The 23,482-nt window shown below is 51.9% G+C and overlaps 1 protein-coding gene across 10 annotated transcripts in view; it reads left to right on the plus strand.

The window, feature by feature from the left end:
- The window catches only part of LOC106567792 (kinesin-like protein KIF13B), an 83,830-nt gene that overhangs the window by 40,730 nt on the left and 19,618 nt on the right, over positions 1 to 23,482 (plus strand). For all 10 annotated transcript variants that reach the window (XM_014138060.2, XM_014137571.2, XM_014138134.2 and 7 more), the window contains exons 8-25: positions 719 to 806; positions 1,376 to 1,510; positions 7,988 to 8,100; positions 8,271 to 8,382; positions 8,617 to 8,829; positions 15,418 to 15,528; positions 15,737 to 15,871; positions 15,967 to 16,097; positions 16,645 to 16,731; positions 16,956 to 17,149; positions 17,414 to 17,693; positions 17,808 to 17,970; positions 18,119 to 18,265; positions 18,635 to 18,784; positions 20,036 to 20,161; positions 20,351 to 20,524; positions 20,872 to 21,044; positions 22,641 to 22,773. In XM_014138060.2, the coding sequence (XP_013993535.1) occupies positions 719 to 806; positions 1,376 to 1,510; positions 7,988 to 8,100; positions 8,271 to 8,382; positions 8,617 to 8,829; positions 15,418 to 15,528; positions 15,737 to 15,871; positions 15,967 to 16,097; positions 16,645 to 16,731; positions 16,956 to 17,149; positions 17,414 to 17,693; positions 17,808 to 17,970; positions 18,119 to 18,265; positions 18,635 to 18,784; positions 20,036 to 20,161; positions 20,351 to 20,524; positions 20,872 to 21,044; positions 22,641 to 22,773 (2,665 nt within the window). The remainder of the gene's footprint in view (positions 1 to 718; positions 807 to 1,375; positions 1,511 to 7,987; positions 8,101 to 8,270; positions 8,383 to 8,616; positions 8,830 to 15,417; positions 15,529 to 15,736; positions 15,872 to 15,966; positions 16,098 to 16,644; positions 16,732 to 16,955; positions 17,150 to 17,413; positions 17,694 to 17,807; positions 17,971 to 18,118; positions 18,266 to 18,634; positions 18,785 to 20,035; positions 20,162 to 20,350; positions 20,525 to 20,871; positions 21,045 to 22,640; positions 22,774 to 23,482) is intronic.

The following is a 23,482-nucleotide window of genomic DNA, read 5'->3' on the forward strand; positions in this document are numbered from 1 at the left end:
ATATGGAGTCAGTCTGCCACGCTACACAGGATGATGTTGAGCCTGTAGCTCTATATGGAGTTAGTCTGCCACGCTACACAGGATGATGTAGAGCCTGTAGCTCTATATGGAGTATTGATCTGGCTATTGCACATTCTATTTGGAGAACTGTTACTTATACACAGAATGTCAGCAAGTGTAGAGCAGGGATGGGCAACTTTGATGGGGGTGGAGGCCACAAACAAAATTGAACTGGTGAGGGGCCGCAGTGGCTTGTGGGTCTGCGTATCTATACCACCCACCCACCACTTTGCGAGCAAAACGTTTTAGCAGCACCCCCCTGTGACAGTGAAGATAAAAATAAATTCTGTTTTAAAGTTCATTTCCTGCCATTCTGCGCATTTTACAATGGGGCGTAGAGAAAACGGTGCTGTTTTAAAGCAAGTTTGATGCAATTCTACACATTTTGACATATGGTGGAGGCAGACGTTTGCAGTTAAGTAATTGGACCATGCTTACACCTAGTTTAGACAGCTGGCCACTAGACTCTTACCAATCTAAAACAATGTTTACTGACATGGGCTAATTGAGTGGCTGCTGATGCACGACCCTGGCGTAGTGGGATACATCTCAAATAAAATACTATTTCAGATGATTAAAAAAAGTTTTTGGATAGAACATGGAAGCATGATGACTGTTTGTTTTTGTAGTTAACCACATTGATATGTGTCCCCCCCAGGAGCAGGCAGGCTCTTAGAGTGAGGGAGCACAAGGTGTTGGGGCCGTACGTGGACGGCCTGTCACGCCTGGCTGTAGCCAGCTACAAGGTACACTACACCACTATCATCACTAGTAGAATGACTACTGATATGACCATGCTACTGATGATTTCACCTTTATTCTAGATTCCTAAACAACAGAATTGATATGATGGTAAATAAATGATGTTCATGTTCATGTTCTGGGTTGGTGTGTAGAGGAGAGCGTAGAGGGGTGTGGTAGCTGAGAGCTCTGTTAGATGAGCCATGTCAAAAAGAGTTAACCACACACACTTATTTAATCAACACACTGACTTGAAGGCTGACTACACACACACACACACTCTCACTTCACACTCCCTGGAATCAAGGCTTACCGTGGCTAATGACTTTGACAGCTGTTCACATATCGGTGGTAAGTTACTATTTAGCCCTGCTCAAGAGGGTTGCTTTTTCTGGAGAAAAGTATGTATTTATCTCTCTCTTCCTTCCTCTCTCTCTTCTTCCCTCCAACCCTATCTCCATCCCCCCATCTCATGCCTTCTGTCCCCTGTTCCTCTTCTTCTTCCCTCCCACTGGCCTTCCATCCTTGTCCCCTCTCTCCATCCATCCCCCCCTCTCTCCTATCTTTTCTCTAGGATATTGAGTCTCTGATGTCGGAGGGGAATAAGTCTCGTACGGTGGCTGCCACCAACATGAACGAGGAGAGTAGCAGATCTCACGCTGTCTTCAACATCATCCTCACACACACACTCAAAGACCTGCAGTCTGGGGTAAGACACACACACACACACACTCTCTCCAACTGATTGTTACGCAACGGTCAATCCAACCTCTCCCCCATAACATCTTAGTCGACTGCTGTAATGTTTTGTGACTACTGCATCTTCGTCATATCACTCTGTCTCCCTCTAGTTCTAAAGCACTGTTGAACCAGGTCACTGAGGGTAGTAGTGTCCCAGAGAGACTGTCTGTCCTGTCAGCCAGCCCTAGTTCCTACTGTTCAGGAACTAGCTAGTGATGTCAGCCTCCAGGAAACCTGTAAATAAGTAATGAAGTGCTCTCTCTGTCTGTCTTGATGTCAGCTGATCTGCTGTGTTAGCCTGCTCCTGTTTTATCCACGCCTGGTTGGTCATCCAGCCCTGGGACTGTATGTTTGTGTGTGTGTTGCGAGCTTGTGTCTGTGCGTGTCACCTGATCACCCAACCCTGGTCTCCCTGCATTATATCGGAAGCACACAGGGTGAATAATGCATGAGTGGAACAGTTGATTCTAGTTGAAGGGGAAAAAAGGCTGGAACAGTTGATTCCAGTTCAGGTAAAAGGAAAAAAAAAGCCTGGAACAGTTGATTCCAGTTCAGGTAAAAAGAAAGGCTGGAACAGTTGATTACAGTTCAGGTAAAAAGAAAGGCTGGAACAGTTGATTCCAGTTCAGGTAAAAAGAAAGGCTGGAACAGTTGATTACAGTTCAGGTAAAAAGAAAGGCTGGAACAGTTGATTCCAGTTCAGGTAAAAAGAAAGGCTGGAACAGTTGATTACAGTTCAGGTAAAAAGAAAGGCTGGAACAGTTGATTACAGTTCAGGTTAAAAGAAAGGCTGGAACAGTTGATTACAGTTCAGGTAAAAAGAAAGGCTGGAACAGTTGATTACAGTTCAGGTTAAAAGAAAGGCTGGAACAGTTGATTACAGTTCAGGTTAAAAGAAAGGCTGGAACAGTTGATTACAGTTCAGGTTAAAAGAAAGGCTGGAACAGTTGATTACAGTTCAGGTAAAAAGAAAGGCTGGAACAGTTGATTACAGTTCAGGTAAAAAGAAAGGCTGGAACAGTTGATTACAGTTCAGGTAAAAGAAAGCCTGGAACAGTTGATTACAGTTCAGGTAAAAAGAAAGGCTGGAACAGTTGATTACAGTTCAGGTAAAAAGAAAGGCTGGAACAGTTGATTACAGTTCAGGTAAAAAGAAAGGCTGGAACAGTTGATTACAGTTCAGGTAAAAAGAAAGCCTGGAACAGTTGATTACAGTTCAGGTAAAAAGAAAGGCTGGAACAGTTGATTACAGTTCAGGTAAAAGAAAGGCTGGAACAGTTGATTACAGTTCAGGTAAAAAGAAAGGCTGGAACAGTTGATTACAGTTCAGGTAAAAAGAAAGGCTGGAACAGTTGATTACAGTTCAGGTAAAAAGAAAGGCTGGAACAGTTGATTACAGTTCAGGTAAAAAGAAAGGCTGGAACAGTTGATTCTAGTTTGGGTCAAATAAGGCTCAATTAAGGCTGGAACAGACACGTGAACCTATATTATCCCCATAAGGACAGTTATGTTATTATCCACATCAGTATTTCAAAAAAGCTAATTCAAATTAAACACATTTCAGAATGTTTGGGAACACTCTTCCTAACGAATGTAATGCAGGCAGTTCATCTAACGAAGGGATGGCCCGCTGTAGGCCCGCTGTAGGCCCGCTGTAGGCCCGCTGTAGGCCCGCTGTAGGCCCGCTGTAGGCCCGCAGATCAATTACCCCCAAAAAACTCAGTCGGGTCTCAACTTACCTTTGAGAGTTAGAATAGTAGAATGTACAAGGTGCAATGTAGAAATGTGGTTGTGCATCAACAGTTTTTCTCTCATGTCGGTCAATTAGCATTTTTTCTGTCTGTCTGAACTCAGCAAAAAAAGAAACGTCCCTTTTTCAGGACCCTGTCATTCAAAGATAATTCGTAAAAATCCAAATAACTTCACAGATCTTCATTGTAAAAGGTTTGAACACTGTTTCCCATGCTTGTTCAATGAACCATAAACAATTAATGAACATGCACCTGTGGAGCGGTCGTTAAGACACTAACAGCTTACAAACGGTAGGCAATTAAGGTCACAGTTGTGGAAATTTAGGACACTAAAGAGATCTTTCTACCAACTCTAAAAAACACCAAAAGAAAGATGCCCAGGGTCCCTGCTCATCTGCGTGAACATGCCTTAGCCATGCTGCAAGGAGGCATGAGGACTGCAGATGTGGCCAGGGCAATAAATTGCAATGTCCCTACTGTGAGACGCCTAAGAAGACAGGGCTACAGGACGGACAGCTGATCGTCCTCGCAGTGGCAGACCACGTGTAACAACACCTGCACAGGATCTGTACATCTGAACATCACACCTGCAGGACAGGTACAGGATGGCAACAACAACTGCCCTAGTTACACCAGGAACTCACAATCCCTCTATCAGTGCTCAGACTGTCCGCAATAGGCTGAGAGGCTGGACTGAGGGCTTGTAGGCCTGTTGTAAGGCAGGTCCTCACCAGACATCACCGGCAACAATGTTGCCTATGGGCACAAACCCACCGTCACTGGACCAGACAGGACTGGCAAAAAGTGCTCTTCACTGACGAGTCGCGGTTTTGTTTCACCGGGGGTGATGGTCGGATTCACGTTTATCGTCAAAGGAATGAGCGTTACACCGAGGCCTGGACTCTGGAGCGGGATGGATTGGAGGTGGAGGGTCCGTCATGGTCTGGGACGGTGTGTCACAGCGTCCTCGGACTGACCTTGTTGTCATTGTAGGCAATCTCAACGCTGCGCGTTACAGGGAAGACGTCATCCTCCCTCATGTGGTACCCTTCCTGCAGGCTCATCCTGACATGACCCTCCAGCATGACAATGCCACCAGCTATACTGCTCGTTCTGTGCGTGATTTCCTGCAAGACAGGAATGTCAGTGTTCTGCCATGGCCAGCGAAGAGCCCGGATCTCAATCCCATTGAGCACGTCTGGGACCTGTTGGATCGGAGGGTGAGGGCTAGGGCCATTCCCCCCAGAAATGTCTGGGAACTTGCAGGTGCCTTGGTGGAATAGTGGGGTAACATCTCACAGCAAGAACTGGCAAATCTGGTGCAGTCCATGAGGAGATGCACTGCAGTACTTAATGCAGCTGGTGGCCACACCAGATACTGACTGTTACTTTTGATTTTGACCCCTTTTTGTTCAGGGACACATTATTCCATTTCTGTTAGTCACATGTCTGTGGAACTTGTTCAGTTTGTCTCAGTTGTTGAATCTTGTTATGTTCATACAAATATTTACACATTTAGTAATCATGGTTGAATTACCGACTGGATGACCCCCATCGATTTGTTAGTCAGTCACTCAGATGTATTAAAAACTGCAAACATTGCTCTCTAACCCCATATGTGTAGAATTGCAACAAACTTGCTTTAAAACTGATACATTTTCTCTACACATTTTCTCTACTCTCTGGCAAAATGTTTACAATTGCAGGAAATGAAGTAAAAATTATCTTGATGTGGGTGGTGCTTAGGGCCCCCAAAACCCTAGGGCCAGCTCTGACTGCATGTGTGGTATGGATGTCGGTAGCCGACCCCTTAAACAGTTTGATACCTTGTTGTGTTGCTGAACGCAGCCCCAGGTGCACCTGTGGTGGAATGGAAACAGAGTTAAATATAGTCTGAGTCTGATCATTTAAACTGATGCATAAATAAAGGCTGTCTGCCTCAGTGTGTGTGTACACACACACACACACACACACACACACACACACACACACACACACACAGTGAGATAAAGAGCAAGAGCGTCTTTGGGCCTCCTATTTCTGCTGAGGTTCACTTGGCTTTATCCTCCCTTTACTAATCTCCATGGAAACTCAGTCCTATGCAAATTCACAGGGGCCTGGTGACAGAGAGTAATCTGAATGTCTCTGAGATGTTGCTTTGGGAGTGCACATTAACTAAACCGTAGGCAAATACTAGGGACAAATCCTGCAAGATTGTTACTCAACTAGATGACCTAAGAGTTTAAAATATACTGAATTCCACATTTAATGAGCCAAATACTTCAAATCATTTTTGACTCAGGTCCACCCTGTTTTATGCTTTTTTTCCCTCTCCTCCTCCCTCGCTCTTCTCTCTCTCCTCGCTCTCTCTGGGGACAAGGGCAGTCTTTGTTTTCACAACTCACTGTAATCTCTGCCCGCTCTATTCCCACTCAGCACGACGCCGGACGTAACACACACACACACACACCATAATGCACACCCCCCCCTCTGCCCCCGCTGTCCTTTGTCTCTCTACCCCCACCCCCATCTCTTTCTATCATTTCTTGCTCAAATCATTCACTCACCCCGTCTCTCTCTTTCTATATATTTAGCGTAAATTCTCACGCGTACATTCTTTCCTTCCACTACTGCATTTGTGCATTTTCTCTGTTCTTCCTCTCTTACACGATCTCTCCTTCCTCCTCTCATCCCTCCCTACCTCCCTACTCTCTCATCCCCTCCCTACTCTCTCATCCCCTCCCTACTCTCTCATCCCCTCCCTACTCTCTCATCCCCTCCCTACTCTCTCATCCCCTCCCTACTCTCTCATCCCCTCCCTACTCTCTCATCCCCTCCCTACTCTCTCATCCCCTCCCTACTCTCTCATCCCTCTCTACCTACCCTACTCTTTCATTTCGTCCCTACCTCCCCTTCTCTCTCTCGCCCCTACCTCTCCTTCTCTCTCTCGCCCCTACCTCTCCTTCTCTCTCTCGCCCCTACCTCTCCTTCTCTCTCTCGCCCCTACCTCCCCTTCTCTCTCTCTCGCCCCTACCTCCCCTTCTCTCTCTCTCGCCCCTACCTCCCCTTCTCTCTCTCTCGCCCCTACCTCCCCTTCTCTCTCTCTCGCCCCTACCTCCCCTTCTCTCTCTCTCGCCCCTACCTCCCCTTCTCTCTCTCTCGCCCCTACCTCCCCTTCTCTCTCTCGCCCCTACCTCCCCTTCTCTCTCTCTCGCCCCTACCTCCCCTTCTCTCTCTCTCGCCCCTACCTCCCCTTCTCTCTCTCTCGCCCCTACCTCCCCTTCTCTCTCTCTCGCCCCTACTTCCCCTTCTCTCTCTCTCGCCCCTTCTCTCTCTCTCTCGCCCCTACCTCCCCGACTCTCTCTCTCTGCCCCTACCTCCCCGACTCTCTCTCTCTCGCCCCTACCTCCCCGACTCTCTCTCTCTCGCCCCTACCTCCCCGACTCTCTCTCTCGCCCCTCTCTCTCTCTCGCCCCTCTCTCTCTCTCTCGCCCCTTCTCTCTCTCTCTCGCCCCTACCTCCTCTACTCTCTCTCTCTCGTCCCTACCTCCCCTACTCTCTTGCTCTCGTCCCTACTTCTCCTCTCGCTCTCGTCCCCACTTCCCCTACTCTTATCTCCATTATCTCTCCGTCTCCCAGTCAAGCTCCAGTCCTTAATGCACACACCTTATTTAAGATAAGGACACACACACACACACACACACACACACACACACACACACACACACACACACACACACACACAGTGAGTGAAGCTCCACCCCTGCAGCTAACATTGTAAATCACAAAGAACAATTGTTACTCCAGCCTCTCTCCAGCTCGCTTTCTCTCTCACACGCTGTCGCACGCTCTCTTGTTCTCTCTCTTTCTCACTCTCTCTCTCCTCGCTCTCGTACGCGCTCTTTCTTGCTCATTTTATCTCTTAATCGCATGCGCGCTTTCTCTCTCCTCTTTCCCTCTCCTCGCACTCTCGTTCCCTCTCCTCGCACTCTCGTTCCCTCTCCTCGCACTCTCGCTCCCTCTCCTTGCACTCTCGCTCCCTCTCCTTGCACTCTCGCTCCCTCTCCTTGCACTCTCGCTCCCTCTCCTTGCACTCTCGCTCCCTCTCCTTGCACTCTCGCTCCCTCTCCTTGCACTCTCGCTCCCTCTCCTCGCACTCTCGCTCCCTCTCTTCGCACTCTCGCTCTCTCTCTCCTCGCACTCTCGCTCTCTCTCTCCTCGCACTCTCGCTCTCTCTCTCCTCGCACTCTCGCTCTCTCTCTCCTCGCACTCTCGCTCTCTCTCTCCTCGCACTCTCGCTCTCTCTCTCCTCGCACTCTCGCTCTCTCTCTCTCCTCGCACTCTCGCTCTCTCTCTCTGCCTCGCTGTGTGTGGCTTTTGGCCTCTGTTCTCCATAGGAATACCTGGTTAATGAATCCTTTCATATATATATATCATCCTTCCTGGACCTTTATGTTAGAGCAGGGAGACATGATGGGTGTATCCTGCATGGAAATGACTGGGATGAGATGGGAAATCTTTGACTGAAACAGATGCATGTGTTTGCATTCCGGAGGTTTATGCAATGTGCAGGATTGGAGTCATTTTAACAGTTTAAAATGAAGGATGTTATCAAAAATCTAATCTACCAAGATGACTTTCTATCCGCTCTCCCCTTCCTCGTATCTCTCTCTCTCGCCTCTCCCCCTCTGTAGACGAGTGGTGAGAAGGTGAGTAAGCTGAGTCTGGTAGACCTGGCTGGCAGTGAGAGAGCAGCTAAGACTGGCGCTACTGGAGAGAGGATGAAGGAGGGGAGCAACATCAACAAGTATGTTACCAAGCACTTTGATAACGCACCCGCACCTCAATGAGACCACAACACACACACACACACACACACACACAGCACCAAGTGTTCTAGTTCCCCTTTTAAACAAAGATGAACACTTAGCAAATATGCCACCTGTTATGATAGTGGGTTGTTGTGTCTCTCTGCAGGTCTCTGACTACTCTAGGCCTGGTCATATCTGCTCTGGCAGAACAGGGATGTGGGAAAAACAAGACCAAATTTGTCCCTTACAGAGACTCTGTGCTAACATGGCTTCTAAAGGTAAGAGACACACATTTTGTATTTTTCCCTGCTCTTACTATAACATCTCTGGTCCTCCCTCTCGCTCCGCTCAACATGAGAGGGATGGAGGCTTATCTTCCTGTTTCCTTTAGAGATTTGAACGCTTCTGTCCCTACAATCATTTGAAGATTTGGTTCTGACGACCTTGTATCTTCCTCTTTCATTCCCTCTCTCTCACTAACACTCTCCTCTCTCTCTCTTCCTCGTGTCCAGGACAGCCTGGGCGGTAACAGCCGCACGGCCATGGTGGCCACGGTGAGCCCAGCAGCAGACAACTACGACGAGACGCTGTCCACGCTGCGCTACGCCGACCGGGCCAAGAGCATCGTCAACCACGCCGTCGTCAACGAGGACCCCAACGCACGCATCATCAGGGAGCTCCGAGAGGAAGTGGAGAAACTACGGGACCAGCTAACACAGGCAGAGGTAGGGGGGAGAAACTACTGGACCAGCTGGTAGAGGTGGTGGGGGGAGAAAAGGAAGGAGGGGGAGAAACTACTGGACCAGCTGGTAGAGGTGGTGGGGGGAGAAAAGGAAGGAGGGGGAGAAACTACTGGACCAGCTGGTAGAGGTGGGGGGGAGAGAAGGAAAAGAGGGGGAGAAACTACTGGACCAGCTGGTAGAGGTGGTGGGGGAGAAAAGGAAGGAGGGGGAGAAACTACTGGACCAGCTGGTAGAGGTGGGGGGGAGAAAAGGAAGGAGGGGGAGAAACTACTGGACCAGCTGGTAGAGGTGGTGGGGAGAGAAGGAAGGAGGGGGAGAAACTACTGGACCAGCTGGTAGAGGTGGTGGGGGAGAAAAGGAAGGAGGGGGAGAAACTACTGGACCAGCTGGTAGAGGTGGGGGGGGAGAGAAGGAAGGAGGGGGAGAAACTACTGGACCAGCTGGTAGAGGTGGTGGGGGGAGAAAAGGAAGGAGGGGGAGAAACTACTGGACCAGCTGGTAGAGGTGGTGGGAGAGAAGGAAGGAGGGGGAGAAACTACTGGACCAGCTGGTAGAGGTGGGGGAGAAAAGGAAGGAGGGGGAGAAACTACTGGACCAGCTGGTAGAGGTGGTGGGAGAGAAGGAAGGAGGGGGAGAAACTACTGGACCAGCTGGTAGAGGTGGTGGGGGGAGAAAAGGAAGGAGGGGGAGAAACTACTGGACCAGCTGGTAGAGGTGGGGGGGAGAAAAGGAAGGAGGGGGAGAAACTACTGGACCAGCTGGTAGAGGTGGTGGGGGAGAAAAGGAAGGAGGGGGAGAAACTACTGGACCAGCTGGTAGAGGTGGTGGGGGAGAAAAGGAAGGAGGGGGAGAAACTACTGGACCAGCTGGTAGAGGTGGTGGGGGGAGAAAAGGAAGGAGGGGGAGAAACTACTGGACCAGCTGGTAGAGGTGGGGGGGAGAAAAGGAAGGAGGGGGAGAAACTACTGGACCAGCTGGTAGAGGTGGTGGGGGGAGAAAAGGAAGGAGGGGGAGAAACTACTGGACCAGCTGGTAGAGGTGGGGGGGGAGAGAAGGAAGGAGGGGGAGAAACTACTGGACCAGCTGGTAGAGGTGGTGGGAGAGAAGGAAGGAGGGGGAGAAACTACTGGACCAGCTGGTAGAGGTGGTGGGGGGAGAAAAGGAAGGAGGGGGAGAAACTACTGGACCAGCTGGTAGAGGTGGTGGGGGGAGAAAAGGAAGGAGGGGGAGAAACTACTGGACCAGCTGGTAGAGGTGGGGGGAGAAAAGGAAGGAGGGGGAGAAACTACGGGACCAGCTGGTAGAGGTGGGGGGGGAGAATAGGAAGGAGAGAGAGAAACTACTGGACCAGCTGGTAGAGTTGGGGGGGAAAGGAAGGAGGGGGAGAAACTACTGGACCAGCTGGTAGAGGTGGGGGGAGAAAATGAAGGAGGGGGAGAAACTACTGGACCAGCTGGTAGAGGTGGTGGGGGGAGAAAAGGAAGGAGGGGGAGAAACTACTGGACCAGCTGGTAGAGGTGGGGGGGAGAGAAGGAAGGAGGGGGAGAAACTACTGGACCAGCTGGTAGAGGTGGGGGGGAGAGAAGGAAGGAGGGGGAGAAACTACTGGACCAGCTGGTAGAGGTGGTGGGGGGAGAAAAGGAAGGAGGGGGAGAAACTACTGGACCAGCTGGTAGAGGTGGTGGGGGGAGAAAAGGAAGGAGGGGGAGAAACTACTGGACCAGCTGGTAGAGGTGGGGGGGAGAGAAGGAAAAGAGGGGGAGAAACTACTGGACCAGCTGGTAGAGGTGGTGGGGGGAGAAAAGGAAGGAGGGGGAGAAACTACTGGACCAGCTGGTAGAGGTGGGGGGGAGAAAAGGAAGGAGGGGGAGAAACTACTGGACCAGCTGGTAGAGGTGGTGGGGAGAGAAGGAAGGAGGGGGAGAAACTACTGGACCAGCTGGTAGAGGTGGTGGGGGGAGAAAAGGAAGGAGGGGGAGAAACTACTGGACCAGCTGGTAGAGGTGGTGGGGGGAGAAAAGGAAGGAGGGGGAGAAACTACTGGACCAGCTGGTAGAGGTGGGGGGGGAGAGAAGGAAGGAGGGGGAGAAACTACTGGACCAGCTGGTAGAGGTGGTGGGGGAGAAAAGGAAGGAGGGGGAGAAACTACTGGACCAGCTGGTAGAGGTGGGGGGGAGAAAAGGAAGGAGGGGGAGAAACTACTGGACCAGCTGGTAGAGGTGGTGGGGGGGAGAAAAGGAAGGAGGGGGAGAAACTACTGGACCAGCTGGTAGAGGTGGGGGGGAGAAAAGGAAGGAGGGGGAGAAACTACTGGACCAGCTGGTAGAGGTGGGGGGGAGAAAAGGAAGGAGGGGGAGAAACTACTGGACCAGCTGGTAGAGGTGGGGGGAGAAAAGGAAGGAGGGGGAGAAACTACTGGACCAGCTGGTAGAGGTGGTGGGGGAGAAAAGGAAGGAGGGGGAGAAACTACTGGACCAGCTGGTAGAGGTGGGGGGGGAGAAGGAAGGAGGGGGAGAAACTACTGGACCAGCTGGTAGAGGTGGTGGGGGGGAGAAAAGGAAGGAGGGGGAGAAACTACTGGACCAGCTGGTAGAGGTGGTGGGGGAGAGAAGGAAGGAGGGGGAGAAACTACTGGACCAGCTGGTAGAGGTGGTGGGGGGAGAAAAGGAAGGAGGGGGAGAAACTACTGGACCAGCTGGTAGAGGTGGGGGGGAGAAAAGGAAGGAGGGGGAGAAACTACTGGACCAGCTGGTAGAGGTGGGGGGGAGAAAAGGAAGGAGGGGGAGAAACTACTGGACCAGCTGGTAGAGGTGGTGGGGAGAAAAGGAAGGAGGGGGAGAAACTACTGGACCAGCTGGTAGAGGTGGTGGGGGGAGAAAAGGAAGGAGGGGGAGAAACTACTGGACCAGCTGGTAGAGGTGGGGGGGGAGAGAAGGAAGGAGGGGGAGAAACTACTGGACCAGCTGGTAGAGGTGGTGGGGGGAGAAAAGGAAGGAGGGGGAGAAACTACTGGACCAGCTGGTAGAGGTGGTGGGGGGAGAGAAGGAAGGAGGGGGAGAAACTACTGGACCAGCTGGTAGAGGTGGTGGGGGGAGAAAAGGAAGGAGGGGGAGAAACTACTGGACCAGCTGGTAGAGGTGGTGGGGGAGAAAAGGAAGGAGGGGGAGAAACTACTGGACCAGCTGGTAGAGGTGGGGGAGAAAAGGAAGGAGGGGGAGAAACTACTGGACCAGCTGGTAGAGGTGGTGGGGGAGAAAAGGAAGGAGGGGGAGAAACTACTGGACCAGCTGGTAGAGGTGGTAGGGGAGAAACTACTGGACCAGCTGGTAGAGGTGGGGGGGGAGAAAAGGAAGGAGGGGGAGAAACTACTGGACCAGCTGGTAGAGGTGGTGGGGGGGAGAGAAGGAAGGAGGGGGAGAAACTACGGGACCAGCTGGTAGAGGTGGTGGGGGGAGAAAATGAAGGAGGGGGAGAAACTACTGGACCAGCTGGTAGAGGTGGTGGGGGGAGAAAAGGAAGGAGGGGGAGAAACTACTGGACCAGCTGGTAGAGGTGGGGGGAGAAACTACGGGACCAGCTGGTAGAGGTGGTGGGGGGGAGAAAAGGAAGGAGTGGGAGAAACTACTGGACCAGCTGGTAGAGGTGGTGGGGGAGAAAAGGAAGGAGGGGGAGAAACTACTGGACCAGCTGGTAGAGGTGGTGGGGGGAGAAAAGGAAGGAGGGGGAGAAACTACTGGACCAGCTGGTAGAGGTGGTGGGGGGGAGAAAAGGAAGGAGGGGGAGAAACTACTGGACCAGCTGGTAGAGGTGGTGGGGGGAGAAAAGGAAGGAGGGGGAGAAACTACTGGACCAGCTGGTAGAGGTGGTGGGGGGGAGAAAAGGAAGGAGGGGGAGAAACTACTGGACCAGCTGGTAGAGGTGGGGGGGGAGAAAAGGAAGGAGGGGGAGAAACTACTGGACCAGCTGGTAGAGGTGGGGGGGAGAGAAGGAAGGAGGGGGAGAAACTACTGGACCAGCTGGTAGAGGTGGTGGGGGGGAGAAAAGGAAGGAGGGGGAGAAACTACTGGACCAGCTGGTAGAGGTGGTGGGGGGAGAAAAGGAAGGAGGGGGAGAAACTACTGGACCAGCTGGTAGAGGTGGGGGGGAGAAAAGGAAGGAGGGGGAGAAACTACTGGACCAGCTGGTAGAGGTGGTGGGGGGAGAAAAGGAAGGAGGGGGAGAAACTACTGGACCAGCTGGTAGAGGTGGTGGGGGGGAGAAAAGGAAGGAGGGGGAGAAACTACGGGACCAGCTGGTAGAGGTGGGGGGGGAGAATAGGAAGGAGGGGGAGAAACTACTGGACCAGCTGGTAGAGTTGGGGGGGGAAAGGAAGGAGGGGGAGAAACTACTGGACCAGCTGGTAGAGGTGGGGGGAGAAAATGAAGGAGGGGGAGAAACTACTGGACCAGCTGGTAGAGGTGGTGGGGGGAGAAAAGGAAGGAGGGGGAGAAACTACTGGACCAGCTGGTAGAGGTGGGGGGGGAGAAAAGGAAGGAGGGGGAGAAACTACTGGACCAGCTGGTAGAGGTGGGGGGGAGAGAAGGAAGGAGGGGGAGAAACTACTGGACCAGCTGGTAGAGGTGGTGGGGGGAGAAAAGGAAGGAGGGGGAGAAACTACTGGACCAGCTGGTAGAGGTGGTGGGGGGAGAAAAGGAAGGAGGGGGAGAAACTACTGGACCAGCTGGTAGAGGTGGGGGGGGAGAGAAGGAAAGAGGGGGAGAAACTACTGGACCAGCTGGTAGAGGTGGTGGGGGGAGAAAAGGAAGGAGGGGGAGAAACTACTGGACCAGCTGGTAGAGGTGGGGGGGAGAAAAGGAAGGAGGGGGAGAAACTACTGGACCAGCTGGTAGAGGTGGTGGGGGGGAGAAAAGGAAGGAGGGGGAGAAACTACTGGACCAGCTGGTAGAGGTGGTGGGGGAGAAAAGGAAGGAGGGGGAGAAACTACGGGACCAGCTGGTAGAGGTGGTGGGGGGAGAGAAGGAAGGAGGGGGAGAAACTACTGGACCAGCTGGTAGAGGTGGGGGGGAGAAAAGGAAGGAGGGGGTGAAACTACGGGACCAGCTGGTAGAGGTGGTGGGGGAGAAAAGGAAGGAGGGGGAGAAACTATGTGACCAGCTGGTAGAGGTGGGGGGAGAAAAGGAAGGAGGGGGAGAAACTACTGGACCAGCTGGTAGAGGTGGGGGGGGAGAAAAGGAAGGAGGGGGAGAAACTACTGGACCAGCTGGTAGAGGTGGTGGGGGAGAGAAGGAAGGAGGGGGAGAAACTACTGGACCAGCTGGTAGAGGTGGGGGAGAAAAGGAAGGGGGGAGAAACTACTGGACCAGCTGGTAGAGGTGGTGGGGGGAGAAAAGGAAGGAGGGGGAGAAACTACTGGACCAGCTGGTAGAGGTGGTGGGGGGGAGAAAAGGAAGGAGGGGGAGAAACTACTGGACCAGCTGGTAGAGGTGGGGGGAGAAAAGGAAGGAGGGGGAGAAACTACTGGACCAGCTGGTAGAGGTGGGGGGAGAAAAGGAAGGAGGGGGAGAAACTACTGGACCAGCTGGTAGAGGTGGTGGGGGGAGAAAAGGAAGGAGGGGGAGAAACTACTGGACCAGCTGGTAGAGGTGGGGGGAGAAAAGGAAGGAGGGGGAGAAACTACTGGACCAGCTGGTAGAGGTGGTGGGGGGAGAAAAGGAAGGAGGGGGAGAAACTACTGGACCAGCTGGTAGAGGTGGTGGGGGAGAAAAGGAAGGAGGGGGAGAAACTACTGGACCAGCTGGTAGAGGTGGTGGGGGGAGAAAAGGAAGGAGGGGGAGAAACTACTGGACCAGCTGGTAGAGGTGGGGGGGGAGAGAAGGAAGGAGGGGGAGAAACTACTGGACCAGCTGGTAGAGGTGGTGGGGGGGAGAGAAGGAAGGAGGGGGAGAAACTACTGGACCAGCTGGTTGAGGTGGGGGGAGAAAAGGAAGGAGGGGGAGAAACTACTTGACCAGCTGGTAGAGGTGGGGGGAGAGAAGGAAGGAGGGGGAGAAACTACTGGACCAGCTGGTAGAGGTGGTGGGGGGAGAAAAGGAAGGAGGGGGAGAAACTACTGGACCAGCTGGTAGAGGTGGTGGGGGGAGAAAAGGAAGGAGGGGGAGAAACTACGGGACCAGCTGGTAGAGGTGGTGGGGGGGAGGAAAGGAAGGAGGGGGAGAAACTACTGGACCAGCTTGACACAGGCAGAGTTGGGGGGAGAAAGGGGGAGGTAGAGAGGGGTAGAGAAAGAGGGGGAAGAGGGAGATCAACTGACAGTCCAGGGTAAGGATGGATGGTGGAGAAAGAGCCTGGCTATACCAGCTGGCAAATCTGGTCACGTTAAGGTTGCGTTGTGGTCGTATAAGGATGTTTTTTTTGCATCCAGAAAACAATGTCTTCATCTGATTGTAGCAGGTACCTGTTGGTTGTAATTTGGTTGTATGAAGCCTTTTTAACCAGAACATCGGTGAAATGGACTTCTACATATTTCCTGCTTGTAGAGATGGAAAGAGTGTTTTCTTGTCTCCTATCCAGTCTATGAAGGCCCCAGAGCTGAAGGAGAGGCTGGAGGAGTCTGAAAAACTCATCCAGGAGATGACCGTGACCTGGGAGGAGAAGCTACGCAAGACGGAGGAGATCGCACAGGTACACAACACACCTTTGTACATTCTGTCCTGGGTTGTGTTCATTAGGCACGAAATAGAAGACAACCGTCTGAAACGGGGAGTTTCTGAAATTGTCCAATAAGAAATGCTTTATTTCATTTTCTGTTGCACACCGTTTTGAAAAGTGTGCCCTAATTAACTGGAGTCTGGAGGCTGGATCAATAGTTCCTCTGTTGTATGGCCTGTAGGAGCGGCAGAAACAGTTGGAGTCCCTGGGCATCTCTCTGCAGTCGTCTGGCATCAGAGTGGGAGAAGACAAGTGTTTTCTAGTCAACCTCAACGCTGACCCCGCTCTCAACGAACTGCTGGTCTACTACCTGAAGGTACGCGCACACACAATGGTGCATGCACGTATGCTTACACACACACACACACCATTGTAACATTGTGTGTGATCATGTGTTGTTGTGTACTGTAGGAGCACACTAAGGTTGGTTCAGCAGACTCCCAGGACATTCAGCTGTGTGGGATGGGTATTCAGGCTGAACACTGCATCATAGACATCACAGCTGACCAACGGGTGGTCCTCACTCCTCACAGGAACTCAAGGTACGTATAGAACACTACTCTTCGTCTCCATCATCACAATTCCCAGTGGGGCAAAACTAGGTCAAATAGCGTCTCTACAACCAACAGGTTGAAATCTGGTTGTAAAAAATGTCATATTTTGCCCGCTGGCACCTCGCACCCCACAAGGAGTCACGGTTCACCAGCTTAGTCATCATCTCAACGTCCACATCATCAGGATGATGATCCTGGTCAGCCCACTGTGACTCCTCACCTCATGACTTCCCTGCTTCCAGATAAGGATGATGTCATGTTGCCTTTAGGCCCTTAGGGATTACATGGCCTGCTTGCAGAGGAGGCTGGTGGGGGGAGATATAGGAGGACGCGCTGATTGTAATGGCTGGAAAGGAATCAAACTCATCAAACATCTGTTTTTATGCCATTACAATGAGCCCTATAGCTTCTCCCACCAGCCACTGCCTGCTTGAAGGAGCTAACTGTATGGTAATCTTCTTGTGGTTTAATTTATTGATGTTACAGAACGTGTGTTCTTAAGCGTTCATGTTTTTATGATGTGGTTATGTTACAGAACGTGTGTGAACGGCTCTCCTTGCACCAGCCCTCAGCAGCTCCACCATGGAGACCGCATCCTGTGGGGAAACAACCACTTCTTCAGGTGTGTGCACACGTGTGTGTCTTGTGACAGTTCTGACAATACTGCAAATCACAATGTCTCCCTCAGCTACTTGTGCTGGTTTGAAAACAATTCATCTGTTATACTGGATATTCACCGTATTACTGAAACCCCTGGATCGTTCTCTCTCCCTCGCATCTCTCTCCCTCCTCTCCCTTTCTCTCCCCCCTCCTTCTCTCTCCCCTTTCCTCCTCTCTTCCCCACAGGATCAACCTGCCTAAGTGGCGGTCGCGGGGTGGTGGTGAGGAAGAGGAGGGTGAGGGAGGCCTGATGAAGAACAGTAGCAGTAGTGAACAGCTGGAAGGCGACGGAGACACCAACAGTGAGGTTTCCTCCGAGGTCTCCTTCTCCTACGAGTTCGCCCAGACAGAGGTCATGATGAAGGCCCTGGGCAACAACGGTGAGCACACACACACACACACACACACACACACACACACACACACACACACACAGGTCCTTACAAACAACGACGAGAGGGATGTGTATTAAGGAGAGGGAAAGGAGGAAGGGAGAACTAATGTGCCCTTCAGAAACAAATAACATGTTGAGAATCACTGATTGACTGCAACTTCTGTCCATCACACCGCATATGAATCACGATTGATTGCTTATCCGGATCCCCCGTCCTTGATTGGCTCTCGTCCCTGTCCGTCACCTTCAGACCCCATGCAGGCAGTGCTCCAGTCTCTAGAGAGGCAGCACGAGGAGGAGAAGCGCTCGGCACTGGAGAGACAAAGGCTGATGTATGAACAGGAGCTGCAACAGCTGAGACGACGGCTGCACCCGGACAGACCGTCTGTAGGACAGACAGGCATGGCCCCCAGCCAATCACAGGGCCAGGCTGACAGGCCGGGACAGCCCCACTACCGCAGCCTGGAGAGACTCAGCATGTCCAACTCACCCAGCGCACAGAGCAGGCTGAAGCAGTGGAGCGAGGAGAGGTGAGAGGGAGGGTGTGGAACACAGGGTTGGGGAGATGGGCTGTATGTGTGGCTGGGGGTGGATGGTGTGTGTGTACAGTTTGAATGAGATGTTGACGATGATTCCCCCCTCAGAGAGGCGGTGTTGACCCGGAGCCTACGTAAGCTGAGGGAGCAGATAGTGAGAGCTAACCTGCTGGTGCAGGAGGCTGGCTTCATAGCAGAGGAGCTGGACAAACGCACCGAGTACAGAGTCACCTTGCAGATACCTGCTGCTAACCTCAATGCCAACCGCAAGGTACACACGAGTATTAGCATGCTCACACACACACACACACACACACACACCTGGTGCAGTGTGTCGCTTCTCTATTTCTCTCTCTCTCTCTCTCACATAGAGACACACACCCTTACCACCTGTGTCCTCCCTCCCTCCCTCCTCGCAGCGTGATGCAGTGCTCAGTGAGCCTGCGGTGCAGGTGAGGCGTAAGGGGAAAGGGAAGCAGATCTGGGCTCTGGAGAAGATGGAGAACAGACTGGTGGACATGAGAGAACTGTACCAGGAATGGAAGGAGTACGACGATGACAACCCAGTGAGTGTGGGTGAATGGGTGTGTATGGTAACCTGTCCAACCAGTGTCGCTGTTGGAGTGTGGTGCTGTGAACTTGGACTACAACGAAGATGACAAATCATTGTTTTTGAGAGTCTAGTCCATTCAGATGTACACAAACGCCATGTAAGGTGGTGCTAGCAAGCATGCTAGGTATCAACAGCCAATCGACTAGGGTCTGGAAGCCTATAGTGAGCTTCGATTGGTTAATCGATTGGCTTTATCGTGGAGTATTTGCTTGAAACGCCCGATTTTGAAAATGAATGGAATCCCACATCTTCAGTTAAAACGTACTGTAAGGGCTCCATGTAGGATCTCATCACATTTCTCTTCTCTCTCCCTCCTCTCCAGGTGATGCGTTCCTACTTTAAGCGTGCCGACCCATTCTTTGATGAGCAGGAGAACCACAGTCTGATCGGCGTAGCCAATGTCTTCCTGTCCTGTCTGTTCTATGACGTCAAGCTGCAATACGCAGTACCCATCATCAATCAGAAGGGGGAGGTAAAGTCGTATTCATTAGAGACACAGCGTAGCAGAACTTTTTTGAAATGGAATTTAAAAAAAGAAGCATTTCCTATTGGAGAAGTTCAGGTAGTTCCTCCCTGTTTGTCTGTTTTATTCTGTTAGTCGCCAAATGAACACAACCCTGTTTCTCAACCAGTGATATCCAATAGGGCTGGGCGATATAGCCAAAGTATCATATCATATATATGGTATTTTTCAAATTGTTGATGGTATTTTATGTTTTTGATTAATAAAAGTTGTACATTTACTTAATGAGTAGAACTTTTGGAAACATGGAAATATAATGTTTATAATAATTCTATAGTTAGAGTATAAATAATAGTGGGCACTTTGAATACGCTGTTTGAAAAAGCCATGGATGAGTTATTGTGACAGGGTCGAAACCAAAGTGATGTTCAGTGTTTCCTAGGGGACCCTATAATCTTTGGCTACATTAAATCTGTATTCATATAGCCAACATATTCATGCTTAGCCTATTCCTCTTTGATTTAGAAGATACTGTTGCACAAACAACGTGTTGATTTAAGCCTCCACCAGCGCTGGTATCAGGCTGTATTAGCTAGCTACGTTTGCTCTGACTCACTACTTTTATCAGCTAGCCAGTTAACTACTGATTAGCATTAGTGGCTAACACGATTTAGCTCAACTTGCTAAGAAAAGTCAAACTAGCTGTTTGCAGATGTAAGAAACACAAATTAGCATTGTAGTTATAGAACGCTTGTGGATTAATATTAAGATCAAAGTGGAAACAACATCGTTGTCATCAACATGTGCTGCATGGACCACGCTGACTGACGGAAGTGTCTAGCGGTCAAGCAACATGTGCTCCTTGAGTGACAGGGTGGGACTAGGAGGGAGAGGGGGAGGGAGGGAGGGAGGGAGGGAGAGAGCTCAAGTAGCGGAGTAAACTATCACATTTAACAAACATTCAAATACCGTTATAGAAGGTAAAGTAAGAACCTGTCCGTGCATCAAAACAGGTATATAGTAAAATACAGTATACCGCCCAGGCCTAATGTCCAACTTGTTCCAACCCAGCACTGATAAAACTAATCGTCATCTAGATTGACGACTGTCCTGAGTCGATTGTTTGGATGAACGAGGTGTCTTGGTGATGTGCTGAAATGAAAACCTCACGTTGTCGCTATGTGATGATGCAGCAGAGAATGATGCAGCAGAGAATGAATCGTCTTATGATGTTTCATCCAGGCGTTGGTTGTCTTGTAGGTGGTTGGGAGGTTACACGTGGAGGTGGTGAGAGTTGCGGGGGGGTTTGAGGACAGCATGGCTGGCGGAGAGGACAATGAGACCAGCCCCGACGGAGAGGTGCAGGAGAGGAAACTGGTCTGCATGGTGAGTCCGTTTTGAACACTCATAGAATACACACATACACAGGAAAGTCATTTGTTTTATGTAGTTCTTCTGGAATGCCAAGCAATATAGTTTGCTTGTTCTCTTTCAAATCATATTTAATCATATCCTCCCTATCTTCCTCTCTCTCCTCCTCCCTTTCTCTCTCCCTCTCTCCCTCTCTCTCTCCAGATCAAGATTCTTCAGGCAACAGGTCTCCCCCAGTACCTTTCCAACTTTGTCTTCTGCCAATACTCGTTCTGGGACCAGGCGGAGCCTGTAATCGTGGCCCCAGAGGTGGATCCCTCTGCCTCGTCCCCAAGCAGCAAGGACCCTCACTGCATGGTGGTCTTTGACAGCTGCAAGGTCAGACATCCAATTCAATTTAAAATGCTTTACTGGCATATTAGCATGGTAAAAGTACTTGTATTGTAAAAGCAACAATGTTAAAAAATCCAGCAGGATATAAAATAAATGCACATCTCAGTCATGTTGCAGATAGCTCTAATAGCCCAGGATGAATCAGGGTTAACTAGTGGTGAGCACAGTGTTCAGTCTAGTTTAACCAGGCTATGTATTAGGACCCTTCCTATCTTCTTAGTCTTCTTACTGTGTGTTTATGCTCTGTTTTCTGCTAATTCACCTCTTGGTTTTTTATGCTCTTCTTTCTGCCCTTTCTAATTCTGTTTCTCTCTCCGTCTCTCCCCCTATAGGAGATGGGTGTGTCTGTAACAGAGGAGTTTCTAGAGTATCTGACAGAGGGGGCTGTGGCCATGGAGGTGTACGGACACAGACAGGCTGCCGCCGGACAGGCTGACTCCGGCAGGAACCCTGCCTTCTGGGACCTCAGCATCATACAAGCCAAGACACGCACGCTACGGGACAGGTAAACGCGCACGCACTCACGCTACGGGACAGGTAAACGCGCACGCACTCACGCTACGGGACAGGTAAACGCGCACGCACTCACACTACGGGACAGGTAAACGCGCACGCACTCACGCTACGGGACAGGTAAACGCGCACGCACTCACGCTACGGGACAGGTAAACGCGCACTCACTCACGCTACGGGACAGGTAAACGCGCACGCACTCACGCTACGGGACAGGTAAACGCGCACGCACTCACGCTACGGGACAGGTAAACGCGCACGCACTCACGCTACGGGACAGGTAAACGCGCACGCACTCACGCTACGGGACAGGTTTACGCGCACGCACGCCACGGGACAGGTTAACGCGCACGCACGCCACGGGACAGGTTAACGCGTACGCACGCCACGGGACAGGTAAACGCGCACGCACGCCACGGGACAGGTAAACGCGCACGCACGCCACGGGACAGGTAAACGCGCACGCACGCCACGGGACAGGTAAACGCGCACGCACGCCACGGGACAGGTAAACGCGCACGCACGCCACGGGACAGGTAAACGCGCACGCACGCCACGGGACAGGTAAACGCGCACGCACGCCACGGGACAGGTAAACGCGCACGCACGCCACGGGACAGGTAAACGCGCACGCACGCCACGGGACAGGTAAACGCGCACGCACGCCACGGGACAGGTAAGCGCGCACGCACGCACGCTACGGGACAGGTAAGCGCGCACGCACGCACGCTACGGGACAGGTAAACGCACCCTACGGGACAGGTAAACGCGCGCGCACCCTACGGGACAGGTAAAGCGTACCCTACGGGACAGGTAAACGCGTGTGCGCACCCTACGGGACAGGTAAACGCGTGTGCGCACCCTACGGGACAGGTAAACGCGTGTGCGCACCCTACGGGACAGGTAAACGCACCCTACGGGACAGATAAACGTACCCTACGGGACAGGTAAACGCGTGTGCGCACCCTACGGGACAGGTAAACGCGCGCGCACCCTACGGGACAGGTAAACGCACCCCTACGGGACAGGTAAACGCGCGCGCACCCTACGGGACAGGTAAACGCACCCCTACGGGACAGGTAAACGCACCCCTACGGGACAGGTAAACGTACCCTACGGGACAGGTAAACGCACCCTACGGGACAGGTAAACGCGTGTGCGCACCCTACGGGACAGGTAAACGCGTGTGCGCACCCTACGGGACAGGTAAACGCGCGCGCGCACCCTACGGGACAGGTAAACGCGCGCGCACCCTACGGGACAGGTAAACGCACCCTACGGGACAGGTAAACGCACCCTACGGGACAGGTAAACGCACCCTACGGGACAGGTAAACGCGCGCGCACCCTACGGGACAGGTAAACGCACCCTACGGGACAGGTAAACGTACCCTACGGGACAGGTAAACGCGTGTGCGCACCCTACGGGACAGGTAAACGCGTGTGCGCACCCTACGGGACAGGTAAACGCACCCTACGGGACAGGTACACACAGCAGAAGTTGACACTGACACACATGCCAGAGGTTCCAGTTCCACATGAAAGCAACCTTCTAAATTCCATATTGGTGTTGTCTGTCTCCCCCACAGGTGGAGCGAGGTAACACGTCGTCTGGAGATGTGGATCCAGGTGTTGGAGATCAACGAGAACGGAGACTTCATGCCTGTGGAGGTCATACCTGCCAGAGACGTACGCACAGGAGGTATATTCCAACTGCGACAGGTAGGTGTTACACGCTACGGGACAGCGTCTGTCTGTCTTTTTCATGTTTTAATCAGGAATTCCAAATTGTCCTTTACCTCAGAATGAAAAAGACAATCCAATACATATTTACACCAGGAACACAACAATACACACATTAGAATCAATGAGAAGAAAAAGCGTCAAGTCCACCAACTGAATTGTTGATTGGGTCAGTAAGAGGAGGAAGGCCCAGCTGTTTTCACCACTAATGTTCTATTTTGTGTTGATTCCTCCTCAGGGCCAGTCCTCAGGGCCAGTCCCAAAGACATGTCTAATCTGTTGTTCCCTCTATCCCCCCCCAGGGCCAGTCCTCAGGGCCAGTCCCAAAGACATGTCTAATCTGTTGTTCCCTCTATCCCCCCAGGGCCAGTCCTCAGGGCCAGTCCCAAAGACATGTCTAATCTGTTGTTCCCTCTATCCCCCCAGGGCCAGTCCTCAGGGCCAGTCCCAAAGACATGTCTAATCTGTTGTTCCCTCTATCCCCCCCCCAGGGCCAGTCCTCAGGGCCAGTCCCAAAGACATGTCTAATCTGTTGTTCCCTCTATCCCCCCCCCAGGGCCAGTCCTCAGGGCCAGTCCCAAAGACATGTCTAATCTGTTGTTCCCTCTATCCCCCCCAGGGCCAGTCCTCAGGGCCAGTCCCAAAGACATGTCTAATCTGTTGTTCCCTCTATCCCCCCCAGGGCCAG

This window comes from Salmo salar, chromosome ssa01, assembly GCF_905237065.1.
Source record: "Salmo salar chromosome ssa01, Ssal_v3.1, whole genome shotgun sequence".
Classification (NCBI taxonomy): domain Eukaryota; kingdom Metazoa; phylum Chordata; class Actinopteri; order Salmoniformes; family Salmonidae; genus Salmo; species Salmo salar.